The 17,565-nt window shown below is 33.4% G+C and overlaps 1 protein-coding gene across 3 annotated transcripts in view; it reads right to left on the bottom strand.

Annotated features, from left to right (window-relative positions):
• Window positions 1-17,565, bottom strand: part of DEUP1 (deuterosome assembly protein 1) — an 85,210-nt gene that overhangs the window by 14,386 nt on the left and 53,259 nt on the right. For all 3 annotated transcript variants that reach the window (XM_076002423.1, XM_076002422.1, XM_012739646.3), the window contains 2 exons: window positions 11,647-11,843; window positions 5,582-5,693 (listed from right to left, as the gene is read on the bottom strand). In XM_076002423.1, coding sequence (XP_075858538.1) covers window positions 5,582-5,693; window positions 11,647-11,843 — 309 coding nt within the window. The remainder of the gene's footprint in view (window positions 1-5,581; window positions 5,694-11,646; window positions 11,844-17,565) is intronic.

Below are 17,565 nucleotides of genomic sequence, written 5' to 3'. Positions count from 1 at the left end.
CTCCCTGCGCCAAGCCAGCAGCATCAGCTCTCACTGAAATAGCCTTATATAGTTCTCCCTGCTTCCATCCTTGCCCCTGTATAACATATTCTTTATTTAGCAGTTAAAAGGATCTTTTAAAAAATTTTAAACAGATCTGTTTATTACTAAACAGAATAAAATAATTTTAAACAGAGTAAACAGATCAGTACTCCCCTACTTGAAACCTTACAATGGCTTCCCATTGCTTTAAAATAGAATCTGAACTCCTTCCCGTGGTCTCAGGTCCCTAAGTATCTGGACTTCCCCTGCCTGTTTCTATGTTCTTTTTCCTTCCATTCTCTCTCTTCCCTGGTAAGCTCCAGAAGGGCCCTTCAAACACACACCTTTTCTGGTTCTCAAACCTGCCCAAACTTGTCCCCGTCTTAACATTCCCTCACCTGAAACTCTCAGATTTTTGCAAGTCTGGTTCTTTCTTCATTGTTTAGGCCTTACCTTAAATGTCCCCCCCACCAATGATAATTTTCCTGGCTGCTCAACCTATAATCCCTCAGTTCTCATCACATTACCTGTTTTTCTTTTTATCACAGCATTTATCACTATTTAATATTTTCTTATTTGTTCATTATTCCCAGTCACTAATTTTTTTTCTTTTTTGAGGTAAAATTCACATAAAATAAAATTAACCATTTTAAAATTAACAGTTCAGTGACATTTAGTACATTCACAGTGTTGTACAACCACCACCTCTATCTAATCCCAAAATATTTTCATTATCCCCAAAGAAAACTCTGTACCTGAGAAGCCATTGCTCTCCATTTCCCCTTCCCTGCTGCCCCTGGTAACCACCAATCTGCATCCTGTTTCCATGGATTTGGCTATTTCATATAAATGGAATCATACATTATATGACCTTTTGTGTTTGGCTTCTTTCACTCTGCATGTTTTGTGGTTCATCCATATTGTAGCATTTTGGGGCACAGCTTCTTTTTATGGCTGAATAACACTCCATTGTGTATATATATCACAATTTGTCTATCCATTCATCCTTTGATGAAGTTCCCTCTTTTTTTTCATCATACTGTAGACTTCCCTATATTATCCACAGATATATTTAGAACGGAGCCTGACATACAGTGGATACTTAATACGTGTTTATTTTATGAATGAATGAATGACACTAATATTTAAGGGACAGGTATAGGAGGGAGAACCCTGGAAACAGACTAGGACAGAGTAAACAGAAAGGGAGCAGGAGAATCAGTGGAACGTAGTGTCATAGAATCCAGAGAATATAAAAGTTTCAAGAAAAAAAGAATTAAGGAAGATGAATACTTAAAAGTGTGCATTTAATTAGTAACTACAAGGTTAGTTGTGGTCTTGGTAGGAATGCTATTGATGTGGAAGTCAATATGTAGCAGTGGATGGAAGCCACTGGACCGCAAACAGTGGGTTGGGCCATGTCTCCCAGAGAACTTTTAAGTCCTCCATCACAGATTAAGTTCCCCATGCCCAATCTTAGAACAGTCAAGAATTGTCTATCCTGGTTACTCTGGAGGTTAGGAATTCCTCAAAGGAGTAATGTAGAATTTTAGAGGTGGAAGGAAGCCCAGTGTTCATTAAATTAAATCAACAGGTACTTTTGCATATCTTTTATGTGCCTGTTAGTGCCAGGCACTGTTTTAGGTGTTGGGTTATCACAATAAACAAACATAGAAAAAGTCCCTGCTTTCAGGAGCTCACATTCCAGAGGAGGGAGGCAAACACACAAGCAAACAAATGAACCATCTCATGGTGAAGTGCTATGAAAGAAAAGGCAGGACAAGAGACTGCAGAGGGAGGTGCTATTGTAGGCTGGCTGCTTAGGTATCCCTGATGAGGTGATACTTGAACAGAGACAAATTAATGATCCTAAAATCCTAAAATCATTAGATATTAGAGCCCTGGAGTATTTAGCAGCTCATCAGTTTTTCTTTCCTATTGTTTGACTGGAGTATATGCTTACTTTGAGTCTTTAAAGGTCAAAGTTTTGTTGGTGAAGAGTTTGCTAAATTCTCTTAGAGATTCCTAGAACTTAAATGAGGAAGTTCATTTTGTTTATTAGTATGAAGATTTTTAAAAAATCTTTTTTCCCCTTAAAAACAAAACAACTACCAAACCCAGATCTAAACTTAAATAGTTCTACAGCTATTCTGCAAATCCTAGGAATATGAAAATAATGCTTCACTGAAATTCCCTTTTTCCTTAGATGATAAAAGTAGTAACCATGCCTTGCTGAGGAAAGCGATGGATATAAATACCAGTAAAATATGCTGCTGTAACCTCGTATGAAGTTTTATTCTATTCAAAGAATGTTAGCATTTTATGTTGACATGAACACAAAAGAGCATTTCAGGGCTTTAGAGATCTCTACAACTTCAAAAGTTAATAGCTTAAGGCTTCTCCTTCTACCACAATAGTTTAAATCTTATTTTCATTCTCTACCAATACAAGGTGATAGATTTTGGAAAAGCAGAAGAGTATCCACGGGATACCCCATCCAGTTTACATATTTTCTGTTATGTATTTGTAGTCTGTATCCAATATTAGTATATCATGAAGAGGCACTGAAGAATTACATAGTATATTTTGAATACAAGTGAAGGCAATTGCTAAGAGTATCGCTGTCTACTATCTGAGGTGAAAAATCTACATATCTTTTTAAACCTGATTATTATGCTTAATAAACCACAAAGCAGAAAATTTCAGCAGAGAACTAGAAACTATAAAAAAGAGCCCCATGAAAATTCAAGAACTGAAAACTAAAACTGAAATTAAGAACCCTTCCCACCTGCTTTATGAGATTAGCATAATCTGATACCAAAACCTGACAAAGACAGAAAAGGAAAATTATAGGCTAATTTGCCTCATGAACAGAATGAAAAAAATTCTAGACCAAACATTAACAGACCAAATCCAGCAATTGAGTGAGGTTTATTCCTAGAATGAAAAGTGGGGTTGACAATCTAAAATCAAGATAAAACGTTACCATTAACAAGGAAAAGGAGAAAAATTTTATGGTCATTTTAATAGAAGCAGAAAAAGCATTTGATAAAACCCACTATCTATTCATGAAAAAAATTCTAGCAATCTAGAATAAAAGGGAACTTCCTTAATAATTTAAAAGGAATCTATAAAATATCTACAGGAAATACAGTATACAATGGTGAAATATTGAAAGCTTTCTTTTTTTTTTTTTTTTTTTTTTTGAGACAGAGTCTTGCTTTGTTGCCCAGGCTAGAATGAGTGCCGTAGCGTCAGCCTAGCTCACAGCAACCTCAAACTCCTGGGCTCAAGTGATCCTGCTGTCTCAGCCTCCCGAGTAGCTGGGACTACAGGCATGCGCCACCATGCCCGGCTAATTTTTTCTATATGTATTAGTTGGCCAATTAATTTCTTTCTATTTATAGTAGAGACGGGGTCTCACTCTTGTCAGGCTAGTTTCGAACTCCTGACCTTGAGCAATCCGCCCGCCTCGGCCTCCCAGAGTGCTAGGATTACAGGCGTGAGCCACCGCGCCAGGCCCTGAAAGCTTTCTTTTTGTAATTAAGAATGGGAAAAGGAAGTTTACCACTTCTACTCAACATTTTCTTTAGGTCACAGTGAGTATAATAAGCAAGGAAAAGAATAAAAGGCATAGGTACAAAGATTTGAAAATAGGAAATCAAACTGTCATTATGATTGTGAATATAGCACCTGTGAATTCAGTACCATGTATTCCAGTACCACTGGGTTAACTGAACGTTTCCATTGGAAAAAGAGATCGAGAATCTTACCTTGCATTGTGAGCAAATATTAATTCCAGTTGGATTATAGATCTAAATATGAAAAGTAAAGAACCAAAGCCTCTAGATTGTAACACAAGATAATATTTTTATAACCTAGGATAGGCAAAAGTAAGTGTTAGATAGTACTGCAAAAACACTAACCATAAAAGAAAAGATTACTAAATTTGATTCTACTAAAACTAGGAACTTTTGTTCATCAAAAAATACCATTAAGTGAAGAGGCAAGTAAAAGTGGGAGAAAATATTTGCAACTACAAGAAAGTCTATTTAGTTTATTTTATTGGTATGAAATTTTATTCCACTTAATAAATTAAATATTAAATGTTGGCATTTTATGTTGAGATGAACACAAAATAGCATTTTGGGGCCATAGAGATCTCCAAAACTTCAAAAGTTAGTGGTTTTAAACCTTGTCCTTCTACCACAATAGCTTAAATCTTACTTCCAGTCTCTATTAATACGAGGTGAGACCAATATATAACCAACAAAGAGCTTATATCCAGAATATAAAGAATTCCTATAAATCAGTAATAATAAAGACAATCCAACAGAAAATTAGGCACTTTACAAAGGAGGATATCAAAATTGCCAATAAATATACAAAAAGGTACTCAACTGCATTAGTCACCAGAGAAACATGAATTAAAGCCACAATAGGATATTACTGCGCAATTGGCTATAATGGCTAAAATTAAAAAGACTTACAATACCAAGTGTTAAAAAAGAATATAGAACAAGGAGACTTTTCATATACTACTTCTTGGGGTATTTTTTGGCTCAAACAGTTAGGAAAACAGTTTGGCAGTGCCTCCCAAAGCTAACCATATCCACATCCTGTGATCCAGGTATTCCACGGTAGGTATACAGCCAGTGGAAATGTGTATACACGTGCACTAAAAGACACACACAAGAATGTTTTTAGCATTATTTGTAATAGCCCCACACTGGAACTGACTCAAATGTCCATCAACAGTAGAATAAATAAATGAATTTTAGTATGATTGTGTGTGGTATTTATATGTAATACAATAGATTATTATAGAGAAACAAAAATCAATTAACTACCACCGTGAAAAACAATATGGATGGTAAAGAATCTCAGAAACAATGTTGAGCAAGAGGCCAGACACAAAAGAACACATATAGTATTATACCATATATATAAACTTTACAAATGGGTGAAACTGATAATGCTAAAAGTCAGGGCAGTGGTTACTTTGGGAGGAAACAGAAGTAGGGAACTGGAAGGGAACATGAATGGGTGTCTGGAGTGTTGGTAATGCCCTGTTTATCACCTGGGTGGTAGCTACATTGATATCTTCCCTTTGTGATAATTCACCAAGCTGTTCATTTCTGATTTGTACATGTGTCTGTATGTATGTCAGAGTTAATTAAAAGATGTTTGTAAACAGGTACAAAAGTTCACTTGCAGCTCTTTGAAATGTACAGATCCTTGAGAGAGCTCACGGAATATCCAGGGGTGAGGTCCAAGCACTTGCATTTTTCAAAAAAGCATCACCAAGAATTCTGTCCTGCATGAGAGGTTAATAACCACTGACTGGAATACTTCATGAAACATTATGGATGTCTTTTCCTTCTCTAGATAGGTATGGCTAGATGACTCACAGACCCATCTTGGAGTTCTATTCATGGAGCCACATTTAAAAAAAACACAACAAAAAACACCACTATGCACATCAGTATATTGGCATTAGTGTAAGAATAAAGTAATCACTCCTTAAAGGAAAAAAATAATCTAACAACCAGCAACTCACCAGTGGGAATACTTCATCATCGCTGACCAAAGGACTTATTTCTTTGGTTTGAAATGTCAGAGATGGCAGTGAAGGCGTTGCACTTCTATTTGGCTCACAATCTTGGCTAAGTCTAAAAGAGAAGAGATAGTTGTTATTGTTGCTACCAGGAACACATGTTGTGTAGCTAAGGGTTTTAATTTCTCAGATGTCTAAATAGGGGGAAAACACAACAATATGTTTGGGCTTGATATCTGGGTATTTCTTTGAAAATGACTTTCCTGATGAATAATTTCTACTTAAAAGACAGAATGATTAAAAATGAAGCAGAAAACTCATTAGTTGTTAAAAATATTTTGCTATCCTTATTGCCTATATTGCTTCCTTTTCTGTGTTTGACTTTTATACCTCTTTGCCATTTAATTAAATAACATGGAGCCAGTTTGAGAAAAATCTCAAAACAGTAACACAGCTGCCCTTGAGAGTTCTAAATAGATCCTCTTTTTCTATTCTCTGTTACACTTAACCTTACTGGCTTTCTTAACAGAATTATACTTTTTTTTTTTTTTTGATGTTGAAACAAGTCTTTGTAAAACGGTAACTCTAATTTCTATAGGGTATAATAATTTATAAGATATTTTCAATTTACATCATTGCCTAAGCTCCTTCACTTATCCATTGTGTACGTTGAGCAGATGACTTTATCTCTCTGGGACTCTAATTTTCTCACTTATAAAAAAGAGTTGTTATGAGAGTTGGACATTTAACACTTAGAACACAATGCCTGGCACATAGTAAACACTTAGTAAATAATATGTATTATTATAATTTTTGAATTAATTTGATCTTCAAAATAACCCTAACGAGGTGAAAACTATCCACAGGTGAGGAAAGTAAGACTTAAAAAGTTAAATTATGTATCTAATCATTTACTTTTTGAATCAGAATAAATTGTAAAGAAATGATAATTTTGGATTTTGACTCCAAAATAGGTTTTCTTGACTATAAACCCTACAATTTGGATAAAAGTCGTGGTATGGAATTTGTTTGTGTTATAATACAGGGGAGAGGATGACACTGAACAAAGTAACAGTGAGATTTTAAATTCTGGATTGCTGACTAAACAAATGAATAATAAAACAAAGAAACAAACCAATTTACCCTAAAATTGTACATAAAGTTCCTAACAGTATAGACTGTTTGGGATTAAATAAATATCTTTCATGAAAATGGTGTTTAGATGTAATCAAATCATCAAAGACCATCAAAACAAAAATATTTTCAATTTAAAATTATTTATTTTTACTAACAATTCAAATTCCCCATGGGTATTGATTAACCATTTTCAATGCCTTCATATTTTGACACGATTAAAAAAAGTCACATTATTTTTCTCTGTTCTTATCCAAAGACTATCTAATTTATATAGACTTGTTTCCTATTATGCAAACATTTATTTTTATTTTTTATTTTTTTATTTTAGCATATTATGGGGGTATAAGTTTTAAGGTTACATATATTGCCCATGCCCCCCTACCCACTCGAGTAAGAGCTTCAAGCGAGTCCATCCCCCAAATGTATGCAAACATTTTAAAACTATGCATACAAATAGCAATAAAAGTTAAGTGAGGCATCTGTAAATTAGTACATAAAACAAACACAACATGTTTTCCATTTTTACTTATCTTGAAATATATCCTTTTTTTAACCCATTCTCCCAAACCATAATTACCATGGAAACAGAACAGCAAATGAAATTGAAATAACATGGTTTATGATGTGCACAATAAGATGAAACATCTTGCGATTCAAATAGAATTATAACAATTGCATAGTACATCTGCATATAATCTTTAGCTGAACCTTTTAATTTGAGTGAGGCTACTCTCTATACTTCAAGGCACACTGGAAAAAATTAAGATAATTATAGAAGCGATTCAAGAAATATATGCTTCTCTGTAATCTTGGTTATATAGAGATTTCAGGCAAAGTATTAACTGTCCTAAATTATCTAAATAATTATCTTAATTATCCATTTTGCTTTGGATGTATAGATACAGTTTTATGATATTAATTACTAGAATTTATGTAGGAACATTTTTTTTATTGTAAGATCAATAAAATGTAGAGATTGAAAGGAAAGACTACATTACGAAGTAAAGTACTTTTGTTTTAAATTATCTTTATATCTGACAAGTTCTTCTTCCAGAATATAGCTATTCAAATACTTCATAAAACCACCTTGCATAAAATGTATGTATATCAATTTAAAAGCTATCTCAAAAATTATTTCAGAAAGCTTTTAATATCCTCTCACAAGCTGATCTGTTCGATTAGCTTTTCCACATGCCCTACTTCAAGGCCGCTGCCTAATTTTGCAGGAGAGCAGGACCCTGGTTGCTTTGTTGGAGAGTAGAACTCTACCTACTTGAGACTTGTGTCAATTTCCCATAGTTTTCAGCATTGCCTGACCTGTACATCTAATCCTGTCCCTCCACTAAATTCACCCCCCACCACCCCGGGCCATAGGATTAACACACATCCTTAGCATGGAACAAGATCCCTTCACAAACTATGCTAATTTACCTTCTCCTAGGCTCACCTTGCAGCACTCCTGGCAAACTCCTGGTTCCATGAACTGCTCATTGTTTCCTGGCCAAGAAGTGTTCAACCTGCTAGGTTTTGCTCCTTCTTGAGAAATACCATGGGAGAACCATTCTCAACTCATTTTTGGCTTCTAGATGACTACCGATTCCTTGACAAGGGATCAGGTGAGTGGTGATGACAAACTTGCTGACTTTGTGGGTTTTTTTAGTATTAGAAACTCTTAATTTATTAGCTAGACTTGAAACTGTTTTAATGATCAATGTTTGTGATTGCTAAAATCTTTCTAGCTCATGATACAAATTTTAAAACCATAAATTGACTTTTACGTATCTTATATAGAGATAAAACTCCACTTATTACAAAATTGCTTTGTCATTAAAATTAGTTACATATTAATAGCGCTAGATACCACTATTCCAAATTAGCTTGCAAATTATCCTGAAACTTCAAAACTCTAATTTTTAAAAATGATATTCAAAACATCCTCACCAAATTCAATTACATCTCACTCATAATTTCTTTAAAGTGCTGGTTAACTATCTTATTGGTTTGTAATATGCTACAATGCTTCACATTTTAAGTGATTAAGCATTAAAAACTTACCTCTTAGAATGGGAGGGAGAAACAACAAAACTGAGTTGCTTCAGAGTGAATGAAAGATTATGTTTATAATGTATTACACAAATCTTCCTCAGTTAAAAGCAAGAATTATCTTAAAATTAGACTATGGACTTACACATTTTGTAGCACATTATATTCATATACCTTCACCTAAAAGCTTTTTCCTTCCTAAAAGAGTTAAATAAGATCTTATTGTGTTAACCATTGATATGTAAAGATGATTTGTGTTTTTTAAATTAATTTATGCCTAATAAATATATACATATATAGCTTTCACTATTTGATTTCACTGAGCTGTGCTATGAGGGAAAGAAAGATGATTTCATTTTTCATGTGCTAAACTTAATAGAGAGATATCTGCTTTACAGTTCTCCAATGGTGAGTTCACAGTGTCCTTGCATCTCAACAACTCTTCCCGTAGTGAGTTGTACATGGTAATAATTTATTCAGAACATTTGAAATGCTGTTTCTTTTAAAAACCAGGTCACTGGAGAACACTGAAATCAGATGAGGCATTAAAACAAATTTAATGAAACTTTCAACAAATGAAACTAGCAGGACACAGGCTTTGTGGCAGGAATAGCAGTCTAAACTGCTTATTAAGATAATCTCCTGCTGAGCATTTTACCTCTTATGCTGCTTTCTGTGTCCCCTACTGTCTTGTTTTTGTTGGACACTTTTAACACATTTTGCACTGCCTAACAAAGAGAAAAAAGGGGGCAATCCAAACAATAAAAATACTTTTTAAAAATAATAAAAGGCAAGGTAACTGTCTTTTTGTCTAAATAACAACACCTGGCATTTTCATCTAAGGCTTTAGAAGTTATTCCCAACTAGCAAGAATAGGACACAGTGTTCTGTACTCAATGGGTGCTCAGCACAGATCAGTGACTAGCATAGGCAGGAAGACCCTTTATAGCATCCTTAGGGGCCTGCTTTTCTTTTACAGAGAGGAAACTATATAAGGTATATGGGAGTCACGATTTGACCTATGGAGAACTGAATCCATATAGTAGGGAGGCAGTTTGTAAAATATTTACTTATTCTATGTTAGAAAATATATTCTTATATCCAAATCAAGATTAGACCCCAGTAGAGAGATTTTCTCATGGGCACATTCACAGAGAACTGGTCCATGGCTGTGGCCCAGGGACCTCTTCCATCCTCCCTATGCTGCTTTTATATGGCCACTGCTGCTACCACCACCCCACCTCAGCACCCCACCACCATGCTCTTCTGGGGTGGCAGCCAGTCCTTCATTACCTTACTTAGCCACCTGAAGAGGGGTTATTAATTTAGCACTTTTGAATGGTTGCTGTTTCTTGCATGGAACTAGAATACATCTTTCTAACATATACAGGACTGAGGTGGTGAAAATAGGAGAGAGCTGTACTAGACCCACAAGATGTTGAACAGACATATTTTTAAATACTTTCCATGGACTTATGGATTTATCTACCTGTAGAACTGGGCATGCTTAGTTACAAAGATGAGCTGGCATCACCCCTCACCCCCCAACAGAACTATCTCTGAGGAAATGTCAGATTCAACCATTTTTGTCTGTCTATTCACCAAAATATCCTTTTTAGGCACTGTAAGTTGTTGGAAAAATATTAATATTATTATAAATACTAGCAATTTTGTTAGTAATGGCTGACATTTATGGAACTATCTGTTTTACATGGATTTTCTCCTATGATCTTCCATAAAATCGTACAATTATTATCCCTGCTTGTCAGATGGGAAATTGAGGGTGACAAGGTTAAGCAAATTTTCCAAGGTTGTAAATATTAATTCTTTCATATAAAAATAATACATAAGGTTTTTCATTATAAGTATTTTGAGCTTCTGAGCAAATGTAATGAAGTTGGGTTTGAACCCATTAAGTCACCATTTCTCAGCACTATGGAAGTTAATAAATCTGGTGTCAGATAAATTTGGGGAATGCTGCATATGATACCCCTTCTTGGAAACTCATGGTATAAATTAACATGTTAATGGCCCTGAGAAAGCCTGTTATGTATTAAACCCAAATCAAGATTAGACCTTGTTGGAGAGATTTTCTCATGGGCACATTCACCAGCGAATTGGTCCATGCCTGTGGCCCAGCACCTCTTCCATTCCTCCCATGCGGCTTTTATATGGCCACTGCTGCCACCACTGCCACCACTTGTTTATTTTGTTGAGCATTTTCCAAGTTTGGGAAAATAGTGAAAGACTTTAAGAGACATAAATCTTTTTAAAAAATTAGTAAATTAGCCTATTTTTATGGTTGATATATCAATTTTTAAAGAGCATTGGGATAATGTGTATAGGAGATATTGATTGTCCATATACTTCTTTTTACCTGGACAAAATCTCTTATACTTCTATAGATTCCTTCCTTATAAAATGACCAACAGCCACTGTTAGAATGCCAAGAGAAAGAAAGTCTACTATTGAAGATAAGTGAGAGGTGACATCTTTCTATATTTCTATTTTGTTTAAACAATATACCTAATCTATTAAAGGCTAGTTTTTTTCTGTTGCCATGACATCAAAAATAAGTTAAGATTACTTACCTGTATATTTTGGATACCATATCAGCTTCCAAGAATTGTCTGAAGTGACTAACAAACAAAAATCCACTATAACACTCTGCCCATTTCACTACTATATTTTGAAAGCCACTGACAACACAGAATTTCTTATAAAACAATGTATCTAGCCTACTGCATTATCACTATAAAGTAAATCTTAAACAACTGAAGAGAAAGTGTATAAAGTTTGAACTCTTTAAAAACAAATTTGAACTCTTTAAAAATAAATTTCAATTAAATGGTTTTAAACTGATGTCCTTATATAATGGAGCCACATACCTATCGTCATTTTTTTCCATTTTCATTTGGCTTTGATAGGCATAGCTTCCTGTTTCTTCATAGGTGTTTTGATTAGTCCATGCTGATTGGCCACTGACATGAAGTTTTGCAAGATCACTTCGGAGCCTTTCATTCTCATATTCCAGTTTGTTAATAGATGTATACCTGGAATGTTCCCTGTTAGTGAAGTCCATACTCTAGAGAATAAAATAAACTATCATTGAATAAATTGTCCCTTGTAAGTAATGCATATTTTCTGTGTGTTTGGACACCTGTGTTGGAAAGGCCCTTTCATTTGAACCAAGTGATGTGGCTCTACTATTGCTCACCTCCTAAATGATCCTTCTAGCCCTCTCACCTCCTCACAACAAGCAGATTCTCAAGGACAGCTGCTGCTGAACACATTTGCAATAAAAGCAATGCATAAATATTGCCCATGCTCTAGTACAGAAAAGATTTACTCTATGCATTATTGCTCTCTGTATCTAGAACAAATTAGCTAGACTTAAAGTTTTTTTGTGTGTATAGGATATACCTTCTAGCGTTGATTAATAATGGAACTAGAAATAACATAAATTTCAATTTTAAAAGAATATTTTTTTCTGAATAAAATAATATATAGGCATGTAATAATATATGGACATGTAAAATACTATATATGTCATTATATAGTATTTTCTATGTGTCATTATAGAAGATAAGTTATTAAGAACAAAATAAATACTCCATACTACCAATATTTTGTGATAACTATTATTAACATTTATATTTATATCTTTCTAGTCTTTTCTATCAATAGAAAATACAATACAAAAATACACAGCATAAAAGGTCAATATAATTATAATGCATGGATACTTATAAAATTATAATCAATATATAGATATGCAACCATGCATCATTTAATGATGGAATACATTCTGAGAAATGTGTCGTTGGCAAGTTCATTATCCTGTGATCACAGAGTGTACCTCCATAAACCGAGATGGTATAGCCTACTACACACAGAGGCTTTATGGAATAGCCAGTCTATTGGTCCTATGCTACAAACCTGTCCAACATATTACTGTACTGAATACTGTAGGCAATTGTAACACAATGGTAAGTATTTGTGTTTCTAAACATAGAAAGGTACAGTAAAAAGATGGTATTATAATCTTTTGAGACCACCATCACATATGTGGTCCATTGTTGACTGAAACATCATTATGCAGTGCATGACTGTATGAATATCAATAGGAAATATAATCAATATAAAATATAACATATACATACTTACAGAATTGTACCTATAATTACAAAATTGTAATGTATGAAATGAATAAAGTTTTAGGGACTATTTTTTCCCCTTTAACATTATATATTCTTCAAAAATAAGATTTTTAATGTCTGCCTTGGTAGAGGTACAAATTCATTTAACCATTCTTCTATTATTGAATATTTAGTTTGTTTTCAAAATGATAAATAACATTGTTGTTTTCCTTATACATAAGTCTTGGCCTACATTTCTTTAGATAGATTCTAAGGACTGGGACCACTGGGTTAAATTGTATGAATGTTTTTGAGGACTTTGATAAAAAGTGTCCATTGTTTCCCTATAAATCTCATAAATTCTCAATCTCATAAATTGCTACCACTAATGTATTAAAGGGCCTATCTTATCACACTCACAACCATTTAATATTACCAATTTGTGTAATTTGCTAATCTGTTAGATAAAAATAGTAATTTTATTTATTTGATTATTAGTGAAGTTGAATATATTTTCATATATAATTTCCTGGCAATTTTTACCCCATCTTTTGTTAATTGTCTATTTGTGTCCTTAGGTCATTTTTTCCATTAGGGTGTTTGTGTCTTTCTTACTAATTTAAAATAATTTTTTTTTTACATTAGGTATACTAATCCTAAATTGTTTCTTTTTTTTTTGAGATAGAGACTCACTTTGTTGCACAGGCTAGAGTGAGTGCCATGGCATCAGCCTAGCTCACAGCAACCTCAAACTCCTGGGCTCAAGTAATCCTACTGCCTCAGCCTCCTGAGTGGCTGGGACTACAGGCATGCGTCACAATGCCCGGCTAATTTTTTTCTATATATATCAGTTGGCCAATAAATTTCTTTCTATTTGGAGTAGAGACAGGGTCTTGCTCTTGCTCAGGTTGGTTTTGAACTCCTGATCTCAAGCAATCCTCCTGCCTCGGCCTCCCAAAGTGCTAGGATTACAGGCGTGAGCCACCACGCCCAGCATGTTGTTTCTTAAGTTAGTTGAAAGTAAATTTTTCATGTGTTTTTTAAATTTTTATTTTAGTGTGTTGTATTTTATCCAGAAAGCTTTGTTTTTTATTTTTATTCAGTTAAATCTATCAGTCTTTTTCCTTTGTGACTTCTTCCTTGCTTTTATTTTCAGTTTCCTTTTTCATTCTAAAAGTTAATAAATATTAACTTGTATTTTCTATTTGTTTTATAATTTCATTATTATACATTTAATTTTTTAGTTTCCTTGTGATTAACTTTGTAGAAAATGACAGAGGAGGCTAAAAATTAACAATCAATTATTGCAATTGTTCCAATCACATATTGACTAAAACATCCTTTCTCCACCCATGGATGATGCAAGAAATTATATACTAAATCCACATAGATTGGGGTCTATTCTGTCCTACTTATGTTACAATTGAAATTGTGCCAGTACCACACAGTCTTGAGCAATATAGCTTCATTATAATGTTTTACTATCTCATAGAGGCCACTCAATTTTAGTGTATCCTCAGAATAGAATATGAAACATGTTTAAATCACAAAATGAGATATTTAAGTAAGAATAAAAATTTTTGAGGCTGTTTTAATTAAATACCCCACTGTAAGAAGTTTCCTATAGAGTGTCTAAACTTTTCTTTTCTCAAAGTTTTAAAAGGTAGCCTCATAATAAATGATCATGAAAATGCTTTAAATGACTCTGCACAGTTTTTTAAATTCTCTAATTTGATCATCCATGAGTTGTGTAGCTGCTGATTAAACAACAGTTTGCTGTTTTCAGAAGTGTAATTTTTTTCACAAAAAGTATAACTTGAGTAAAATAATTTTTGAAGCTCCAAATATCTATGGTTCAAAATCTGTAAGACTATAAATGATTATAGTTAGGATTTTCTTTCTGAAGTTCCTAAATTTAAGGATTTAAGTGCCATTCACATGGGCTGGCACCGGATAAAATCATCCTGCATATTCTAAAATTTTTGACTAATTTCACCTTGAAAATTATTAATATACTATCATATTAGTATCAATACTGATAAATATGTGTGGAAATACATACACATTAGGTATTAAAAATGTTTACTTATTTCATGTTTTGTATCAGAGGCCAAGTCCACTTACTACATTTTCTGTTTGCTGCCTAATGCATTATGGAAATTTAGAAAATATGTAACAGGGTCTCACTTTTCAATGGAAGGAAATGCTCCAGGAGGGTAAACTTTTCCACTAAACAATATAGGAAGGGTTATATGTTTCTAAGTCTATTGACCAAGGTGCTCTTTAAAAAAAGGTCATGAAGGTATTTCTCTGCTTGTTAGGCCCTTGCCTTTAGGATTATTCAACATTTATTTTTTGAGAGACACAAATGCAGATAAAAGAGCAATCCATAGTTTTTTGCTTTAAAAGATGAAGAAATTCTTATTCTAAAATTAGAGTAGATTTGCAATAAATAGAAAGGAGGCAGAATCTTACAAAATTTTTCCCCACTTAAGGAAAAAATTCATATGGGCAGATCTGGTTGAAAAAAGTTGTGGATAAGATTCAAAATTTGACTCCTAATAAGACATCTAACAGGCAAAATATATAATTCTTTATGGTCTGCTGCTCAATTAAAATTTTATTTAAGCTTTTTCTATAAAATTAGATTTCACCTGTGACTATTTTTGATCCAGTGTTGGCTTAAAGTAATTAAGAATGATAGTATGATTTTTTAAAACCCCACAATTTGACAAATGTACTATAATTAAATAAGTATTGTGAGCATGACCCAAAAGAATTATGCAAATAATGTATTTACATGTTTTATATTTAAGGACATATTCCTTAAATATTCCTTTTGGGGGGCTCTCGTTTCATGTTTTTCTTAAACACTTTTCTACTGATTTCAGGAATATATCCCCCACTAGCTGGTTATCATGTGGAAATACACAGTAGTTAAACCTACCTCTGCTTTGTTGATGGGTCTTTTTATATACTCAGTTCCTGTTTCTTTCAAAATTTTAGAGTGTCATAGTTTTAATCCATTTTTTTAATTCTTGAAATGGCAAAACCTCCTGCTGCTTATTTACTTCAACAGACTAGGATGAGGCCAGTTGAATTATTGAAATGTCTGAATAACAACATTTTTCATGTATAGTTTTTGTTTTTACTTATGTGTACCCAACAATAACAATTAGGCTGACAAAATATTTCTACGGAAAGATTGGCTTTAATCATATTTTATAGTTAGCATGTTAATTTTCAGTATGCAAATGGATTTTTTAATCATTGTGAAGGTACTAGTTATTTATGCTAGTATTTTGTTTAGCAAATTTTATGGACAGTGAATGGCAAATTAGTCTTCTTAAAAATTACCACAAATTCTGAGTTCTGATCAAATCTGATTTTATTAATGCTTTCTTAAAGAAAAATTAATAATACAATTATAGGACTAAGCAAATATGGAATGAAAAAAAAAAAACTACCATGGTAAACTTGACTCTTTGTCAGCTACCCAGGAGCAGAATAAAAGAAAACGGCTCACGTTTTTCCTTGCAGTAAAATTTCTGCACAAAATCTAGGGAAATAGGAGCCAGGAGTCTTGGCCAGGTGTGGTGGCTCATGCCTGTAATCCTGGCACTCTGGAAGGCCGAGGCGGGAGGATCGTTTGAGCTCAGGAGTTCGAGATCAGCCTGAGCAAGAGTGAGACCCTGTTTCTACTAAAAAGATAGAAATTAGCTGGATAACTAAAATCTATGTATATATATATACATATATATAAAGAGCTAGGAGCCTCTTGCTAGTTCTTTTACTATTCTACATATCTCACTGACACCCAGGAAAATTGAGATACCAGGTGGTTAGTCCCATCAAAGGAAAATGGGAGTTGCATAGCTCCATGAATACACTGGCTGATGATTGAGTGCAGGTTGCTATTGCTAGTCCTGGCCTGGGGTAAACTTTCTTTCTCTACATAAAAATAGCAGGGAGCTTCATAGTTAGCCATGTAGAAAAATTCTCAAAGCTGTTTTTACTTAGAAATGACCAACCTTAAGATAAGTAATTTCTTTACCTAGAAAGGAGAAAGTATTATTTTAATATTATCTAAATATCACATATTTTAGAAAGCTTAAAAATAATGATGTAAATATTTTGTTTTTTATTGCCTGAAGTAAAATTTCAACACCAATTAAATAATTAAAACATTTATCCATTTTAATTATTTCAGAAAGAATTAGCTATCTAATTATGGGATTTTCCCCCTCACCTCAAATTATGGGATTTTAGTACATAAAAGATATGAGAATGTTTTCTTCATTTTAAGAAAATGGGAAAAAAGTGCAATAAAATAAAACAAACCAGGAAGAGGAAATTGATAAAAGCTAAAAATAATAAAATTAGGAAAAATGGATGAAAAGAATAATAAATCTAAAAGCTAATATTTTAAATAATAATAAAATAAACCCCTTGTGAGTCAGAGTTAAAACAAAAAAGAGTGTGCTAAATTACAAGGAAACATAAACACAGAAAACAGAAGAGATAAAAAGAATTATAGAACATCAGTACCTTTTGTAACAACAAAACAAGTTGAAATGGGTACTATTTCCTTGAAAATTACAAATTACCAAAATAACCTAAGAAGAAGTAGTGGACTTTGAGTATACTAAGTACCCTAAAAGAGACTGG

The sequence above is a fragment of the Microcebus murinus genome, chromosome 4, assembly GCF_040939455.1.
Source record: "Microcebus murinus isolate Inina chromosome 4, M.murinus_Inina_mat1.0, whole genome shotgun sequence".
Taxonomy (NCBI): Eukaryota; Metazoa; Chordata; class Mammalia; order Primates; family Cheirogaleidae; genus Microcebus; species Microcebus murinus.
The sequence above is the reverse complement of the archived record's forward strand: the minus strand, read 5'-3'. Positions and strand labels throughout refer to the sequence as shown.